Source organism: Lotus japonicus, chromosome 3 (genome assembly GCF_012489685.1).
Source record: "Lotus japonicus ecotype B-129 chromosome 3, LjGifu_v1.2".
In the NCBI taxonomy this organism is placed as follows: domain Eukaryota; kingdom Viridiplantae; phylum Streptophyta; class Magnoliopsida; order Fabales; family Fabaceae; genus Lotus; species Lotus japonicus.
Genome location: NC_080043.1, coordinates 77,733,553 through 77,741,524, shown reverse-complemented (window position 1 = coordinate 77,741,524; position 7,972 = coordinate 77,733,553). Strand labels below are relative to the sequence as shown.

Genomic DNA, 7,972 nt, shown 5'->3' with positions numbered 1-7,972 from the left:
TATAATAAACGTTTTGAATGCATATATAGGAGTATCATATATCAGATATGGGTACGACACAGGACTTTAGCAATGTTGGAGTATATGTGCTTCATAGCTGGGAAGTGAAAGATACAGACTCATTTTTCTTCAATTCAACTCACTTCTGTTTTGATTTGAGAATTGAGTATATTCAAAATCCAGCAACTATGCTAATAAGACTTGTTAGTTTTCTTTCAGTTTTGGAACAGAAGGTTTTATAACTTCTTCTTAATCCTTTAATTGAATGTGGAAACTCTCTTCAGCAGTTCAGCTAACAGCTAATTTTCATACAGATGCAAGTGAATAGATTTCATTGCAATCATCTATTACCTGTCTAAGTTCTCCTAAAGCTATGACTTACAGCTTACAAGAAAATATTGAAAATTGAAGAGCACCTGTGTTAGGGTGCTAATGTTATATTCTTTTGTTGTTGTTTCTATACATCTTGGTTCTTCATTGATTTATCTACAAAAAGAACATCATCAGTCCAAGCAACAATGTTGAATGCTAAGCCTTCTAATACTCTTGAGTAGCTCTCTAGTATTGCTTTCCCTACATCCTGCACAAGATAATTTTCATTCTTAGTACATAAACTCTCAATCTAGATAAATGCTAGTTATCTCTTCTATATTGTTCACTTTCCGTGCTATTTTCAGTGTTTATTGTTATGTATGCTGTGAATTTATAGTTTTATATACAGCTACACTTACATGGTTGTATTGAATCTTGCATGTGTCCAAGGATGTCTGTGAGAGTTCCGGATACCTTTGTTTCAAGCAAAACAATAAAGTCTCAGATCTTTCAGCTAAGATGCAGTTTTTGTCGCTTCCGTCTGTGTCAGCCATGAGGTCCTTTACCTTGTTCCATGATGCTTTTGAATGGCTCAGACAAGCTTTACGTCTCCATGTGTACATTGAAGATTCAACTTTATCTGCAAGCTGAAGTGCTTCGTGTTCAGTGCTTATTTTCAGACAGTCAAGAAGGTAATCAGGTGAGAACTTGTCTGCAGAATGCATATAGCGGTAAATCGTGTCCCCCAGACTTGCTCTTCCACTCTATAGAAATTAATGTTCAAAAAATGAACATGATATCAGATGACATTTTAATCATTTTGACCAAAAATATGTTAATACATACTATGTGTGAAACTGAATCATGATGATGAGTGATGACCTCTAGTGTATTCATATCACCCTAATTTTTTGCAATTAATTTTAAGGGGATAAGCTTAACAGTGCATTTAGGTAAACAAATTAATTAAGCGCTTACGACAATAAGCGCTTATTCATAAGCTAATTTGATAAGCTTATTGCAATACACTCAAAATATATTATAAGCAGTTATAATATGCATAAGCTAATCTGAATAAAATAAGCCCAAAATAGATTATAGGTAAGATCATAAGCTGTTTTCATAAATTTACCCAAACATTTGCATAAGCGCATATGCTATAAGAGAAGCTCAATTAAGCTCTTCCAAACGCGACCTATGACTAATAGAAGATGTCATCAGATTTGTATGACTGGTACCATGTATGAAATTATACCAACCTGTTCTCTATACAAGACTTAGCTGTTATTACTTATTAATGGCTTAAAAAGCTTGAAGAATTTAAAAGTTCAGGCCACTTTGTTTATGGGATTGAGTTTAGAAAAATCCTGAATCACATCCCAAATATCTTTCAGCTGTGTAGAGTAATTGCTAGGATTTTGCTTTAGACTGAAACTTTGAGAAACAACAATAGTCTTTAACAATTGGATCACCAATTAGTACTAACCTTGGGAAGATTTGCTGTGTATGTTTCTGGGATTTCCATTTCTGCAAGAACACTGCTATTTATTGCCATGGCTGCTTTATGAATTTGATTAGCACAGTCTCTCTTCTTCCTTAAATGCCTCCTTGACTTTTCAGAAAGACCACCAGGGTTAACACAAGGAACTGGCAACCACCATTTCTCATCTTTCCTCTGAACAATCTTCCGAAAGGAGCCAGCACGCGAACGAGTTGAGTTCCCTGATATGCTCCCGTGTTCTGCATACCAAAATTCAGTATCCTGGAAACTATCTAAAATTTCCTGTAAAAAAACATTCAAGTTTATAAGGCACTGAAAACACAGTTATCACATACAAGAATCCATTGAACTTTCTCTTACTATAAGCATTGTGTCAAGCTTCTGAAGAGCTGGGAGGTTGACATAAATATCTGATCTTGGTCTGCTTGTCATCATCTGAAAAACATGACCAGATAATAAATTAGACACATTATGAGATGCACAATAATCTCTGTTGACCTTAGTTAAGGTTAACCAATAATTCACCTCCACAATTGTACCATCTTCTAAGTATTGTGCTGTTGGGGCAAACTCTACTATGTATTCACACACTGAAAGAAGACAATTCATTTCTCTTATCCACATAGCCTTCTTCTCAGGCTTAAGAGGCTCCAACTTCAAGTTTTGTCCAAAAACAGTTGCTGCAAATTCCCAATCCAAATAAGTTTAACCACAATCGTTTGAAACAAACACAGACTGTTCTACTGCTTTGCTACCAATAAAAAGTTACCATAGAGATTGGTTATGGAATTTGATATTGTAACTGCTGTGCTGACACCTTTTCCACCACCAGACATGTCTTCCCCAAGTAGAATCTTTGCAAATCTTTCCTTCATCATTTCAAGCTCTGAAAATACCATAAAGCTGAGTTAATTCCTATAGAATTGTACATATTCACAGAGGAAAAATGCATGATGCACATGCTTTGCAAACCAACCTGACTCCAAGAGATTAAGGTCATCAGATTTATCATCTAAAGAATGCTTTCTCTGCTTCATTCCTAATCTGGAAAGAGAAGCTTGACTAGCTCCATGTTTCACAGAAATCCATGGAGAAGGTGAAGGTTCACTAGCAGAGCTATTATCATCAATAGGCTCAGACAAGGTTGAGACCTCTGAATTGGACCGGTAATATGCAAAGGAATCAACACTGAATGGAGAGTACCCAGCAGTTTCAGTGATTGAATGATCATTTTGATCCACAGAAGAAGGTGAAGGCAGATAACCCACATCAGAGTTTTCATCAAAGTTGGATGAGTTATCCATCTTAACTAAATGATATATGGTCAATTTCTTCAAAACCTGCACATTCAATCATGGAAGTTGAGGTGGGCTGTAAATGTAAGTATTCAGTTATACTCTATGATAACCTGTGACTGTGACCATACTATGATATAAAGCAGGATCACTAAGTTTTACATTGAAATTAAAACTATATTAAGAGAAAAGAAAGGAAAAAGATAAAGATAAATCAAAAGAAAAAAAAAAAGAAGCTGAAACTTTGAATGTTCTTGTCTTGTCTTCTCTAAGCAAAGAAAGAAAAAGCTTCCCAAGAATGTTCCTGCTATTGAGACCCAAAATAATTCACTGAAAAGGTTTGCTAATAAAGCATTCATTGAGAACTTTCTGAGGGTAAAAAAATGTTTTCAAAACATCAAAGCCAACGGTTGGAAAGAAGAAAAAAGTAACGGTCCCAAGCATTGTTTTTTATGTTACCCTTTTATTTGTCTTGTTTGAATTTGAACTGCAGCTAGCTAAACATCGTTTGAAACAGTTCCCTCCTTAGTGTTTGTGCCTTTATCTTCTTCTCTGAAGAATTTTTATGCCAAAAGAAAAAAGAAAGAAAGAAAGAAAGAAAGAGAAGATAGCTTTCTTTGGAGAAAAGTAACCAAAGAAGGAAAACCCAGTTGCAGAAATGGCTAAAATCTGGTATTGTTGAAGCTGAATAGAATCAGGCATGCAAGGTGTGTTCTCTCTAGAAATGGAGTTAGAGATTGCAATCTGCAGAAAAGTCTTCAGTCTGGTGTAGTTATAAACTTCTAATACTATACTCCTATATGACTAAGATAAATCAAATTAATAATTGGAGCACCTCATGTAATAATACCTGTTACCTTTCTGAGTTATAAAAATTGAATAATGCCTCACAAATTAAACAGTTCGATCATTTATGTTCAAGATTGATATAGTTGCATGTGAACCATATAAATTAACCAAGGAATAAGATGCAGAACTTACACATGAATCGATGTCCATTTGTATTTTTAATATATTTTTTGCCTAGTAGTAGTTAGTTATACATTATTAATGGGCCAAGTTTAAGACATGAAGACAACACCTTCATCATATTCAGTAGCTTTCTTTAAAATAAAGCATTATCTCCCTTAAGAAACAAAACCCATTATTTTTGCTAACCCTTATATTTATGACTAAGGGGGCGTTTGGTACAAGGTTGAGAAATACATTATCGGGAATATGGAGGTAGGGAATCATATTCCCGTGTTTGTTATGAGGTTGAAAATTGGATGCCCGGGCATAAAACATTCCCGCAAATGACATAACTTCCATAACTTCCGTCATTTGATTCTCATAAAATGGGTTGGGAATCTTGGATTCCCATGGGAAAGAATGTAACTTCCCACTCACAAATTCCATCATATTTAATTTTTTTTATCATTTTGAATTTTTAAATTTTTAAATTAAATAAAATTTAAAAATATTCCCAGCATGAATCCTAAATCTTAACCAAACACACCTTAAGTCTTACCCAGAAATGATATTCTCAACAATCAGACTCCTAAAAATATTATTCCCGGGAATGTATTTCCCAACCTTCTACCAAACGCCCCCTAAGTTATTATAATTTTAGAATGTATATCTCTACTCTAAAAACTAATTTAAGAGGTATGGATTGTCTTCGTATAAATACGGGTTATTTTTATCATATCTCTAGTCTGAAACTTCTCAACATATTCCTTCTAAAACGTTGTATTATGTATGAGTTAACATTTGCAGGTAGCTCATATACAAATGGTCTCCACTAAACAGATTTAGGTCACACTTAGGACTATACATCTATACAATATTAGAATTTGAAAAGGTCTAACTTTACCTCATAAGTGATGATTGTCGTTTTATATATAAGAGTTATCTCTATCATATTTCTATTCAATGTGAGAGTTTTCAACACCTATAAGTATTGAAGGTGGAAATATTTAGAAATAGGATCCCCAATTAATTATGCTTTATTTTCTTTTGGTGGAAATTTAATACAGGTGAGGATTGAGTTGGTGGCAGAGTTGATAGTTGAATCACGTTAGTAGTTAGAAAGGCACACATGTGAACAATAAATTATATTTGTCGATAACCAGCATTTGTTATTTTGGAGGGTTGAAATGAAGATGCTCAAATTAAGACGTGCAAACCAATTACTCAAAAATCAAATAGAGTCCGTGTGCTCTTCATTTGGCTCGTGACAGCTTCATCAAGATCAAAACGAATATATAGACTATAGTTGCTGTTCCCTTCATGAAGATTACAAGTCAAAATTATTTAAGATAATATGAACTTAATTAAGAATGTTATTATTATTATCAAATGAGAGGAAGTTTGCTTTTCTGTAGAAAGACTCACAAAGCAAACTCAATGAAAAGTGATTTCTCTGTAAACTGAATTTCATATCATTCAACTAACAATACAAGTATTTATACAGTACATACACAATACTAACAAAATCATACCCAACAACTAAATGGGCCTTTGAGCAGCCCATACTACCAAACTTACAAGGCCCAAACTCAATACATCTAACACTCTCCCTTAAACTGAAAATACTACAAGTAGTTTCAGTTTACTTAGCAAGACTACACACTCCTAGTTCATTCCTTAGCTTCACAAATGTAGCAACTTTCAGGGCCTTGGTCATAATGTCTGAGACTTGCTCTTCACTGCTGCAATGAACCAACTCTATTTTCCCTTCCTTGACAAGATCTCTGAGGAAGTGATATCTCACATCTATGTGTTTGCTTCGACCATGTAACACAGGATTCTTGGACAACTTAATGGCTGAGCTATTATCACAGAAAATCCTAGAACACTTGCTTTGAGTAAAGCCAAGTTTGTCTAAGATCCTTCTCAACCATATGCACTGACAGACACATGAGGCAGCAGCAATAAACTCTGCTTCAGTGGTAGAGAGACTTACCACTGCCTGTTTCTTGGAGGACCAAGCAACAAGACCAGTTCCAAGAAGGAAGACATATCCTGAAGTGCTCCTTCTGTCATCAAGATCCCCTGCATAATCAGAATCAGTGAATGCTATGAGATTCCCTTCACCTCTTCTGTCATAAAAAATTCCCAGTTCACTAGTTTCCTTCAAGTATCTCATTATTCTCTTCACAGCTTGAAGGTGTTGCATTGTAGGCTTCTCCATATACCTGCTCACCAAACTCACTGCAAACATAAGATCTGGTCTAGTGGCAGTAAGGTACATTAGGCTTCCCACCATCTGCTTGTACTCAGTAGAATCAACCTCTATTCCACATCCTTGCTTTGACAATTTGCTCCCAGGCACCACAGGGTTATGAACAGGTGTGCTGTTACTCATGCCAAACCTCTCAAGTACTTCTTTGGCATACTTTCCTTGGCTTATGAATATACCTCTGGAATTCTGCACAACTTCTACCCCTAGAAAGTAGCTCATCTTCCCCAGATCACTCATGGCAAACTCCCTTTCCATAGACTTCTTAAATTCTTCAAACATGTAGACACTATTACCAGTAAAAATCAGATCATCTACATACACACTCACAATTAACAACTTACCATCATTGCCATTCTTAACAAACAGTGTGTGTTCAGAGGGACATTTAGTGAATTCTTCCTTGAGAAAGTAAGACTCAATCTTACTATACCAAGCTCTTGGAGCTTGCTTCAAACCATACAACGCTTTCTTGAGCTTGTACACTTTGTCCTCCTCACCCTTTTTCTGATATCCTAAAGGCTGGTCCACATATACAGTTTCACCAATCTCCCCATGTAGAAAGGCACTCTTCACATCCAGCTGAAAAACACTCCACCCTCTTATGGCAGCAAGAGCTAGAATTGTTCTAATTGTGTCCCATCTTGCTACAGGGGAAAACACTTCAGTAAAATCAATTCCATGTTGTTGTGCATACCCTTTAGCAACTAGTCTTGCTTTATGCTTCTCAATCTCTCCTTTCTCATTGTACTTAGTCTTGTAGATCCACTTAACACCAATGCTCTTGGAACCAGCTGGTAAAGGAACTAAATCCCAAGTTTTGTTCCTCTCAATAGCCTCAATTTCATTATCCATAGCAGTCCTCCACTTCTCATCTCTCACTGCCTCTTGAAATGAGACAGGATCAGTTGAGGAACAAAGAACAGAAAAACTGAATCCTTCCTCCTCACTATCAAGTTCTTCACCACTCACAAATTCCCTCATCCAATTTGGTTGAGTTACATTTCTCTTTCCCCTTGCACTTCTTCCTTCCCCAGTGCCTTGCATTTCAGAAGAAACTGTACTATCAATAGCTCTACAGGGAGTTGAGGTAGTTGCTGCTGCTTGTTCTGCTTGTGCTGAATTTGAGGTAGTTGCTGCTGCTTGTATTGAAGATACTTCCATAGTTTGATCAGATTGGTTTGCAATTGGAGCAACCTGATCATTTCTTTTTTCCTCCTCTCCAAGGTCCACTAAGTCACTGCTACTCTCTTTTTCACCACTCCAATCCCATTTATTCTCCTCATCAAACACCACATCTCTACTTGTGATGATCCTTTGCTGTAGAGGATCAAACAACCTATATGCCTTGGACTCTTCACTCACTCCAAGTAGGACACATTTGATGCTTCTACTGTCAAGTTTTTTCTTGTGGACTCCAGGGGCATGCACATGAGCAGTGCAACCAAAAATTCTGAAGAAATGCACAGAGGGTTTCACCCCACTCCAACTCTCCTCTGGTGTCATGTTTTTCACTGCCACTGTTGGACTCCTATTCTGTATGTATACAGCCCAATTCACAGCTTCTGGCCAGAACATTTTTGGAACATTCTTCTCAACTAACATGCTCCTTACCATGTTCATTATAGTACGATTCTTCCT

At 36.3% G+C, this 7,972-nt stretch overlaps 1 protein-coding gene across 4 annotated transcripts; it reads right to left on the bottom strand.

The window, feature by feature from the left end:
• Positions 1 to 234: 234 nt before the first annotated feature.
• Positions 235 to 4,027, bottom strand: LOC130746117 (rop guanine nucleotide exchange factor 3-like). Of its 4 annotated transcripts, XM_057598644.1 has the most exons (8): positions 3,568 to 3,926; positions 2,790 to 3,153; positions 2,583 to 2,699; positions 2,339 to 2,493; positions 2,174 to 2,248; positions 1,799 to 2,095; positions 732 to 1,076; positions 235 to 580 (listed from the first exon to the last, which is right to left on the bottom strand). In XM_057598644.1, the coding sequence occupies exons 2-8, from the start codon at positions 3,115 to 3,117 to the stop codon at positions 458 to 460; spliced, it is 1,440 nt and encodes a 479-aa protein (XP_057454627.1). In that variant the 5' UTR covers positions 3,118 to 3,153; positions 3,568 to 3,926; the 3' UTR covers positions 235 to 457. The 4 variants fall into 4 exon arrangements, with proteins under 4 accessions (XP_057454627.1, XP_057454626.1, XP_057454623.1 ...); XM_057598643.1 differs by lacking the exon at positions 3,568 to 3,926 and adding an exon at positions 3,959 to 4,027 and having other exon boundaries at positions 2,174 to 2,493; XM_057598640.1 differs by having other exon boundaries at positions 2,174 to 2,493; positions 3,568 to 3,930.
• Positions 4,028 to 7,972: the final 3,945 nt, after the last annotated feature.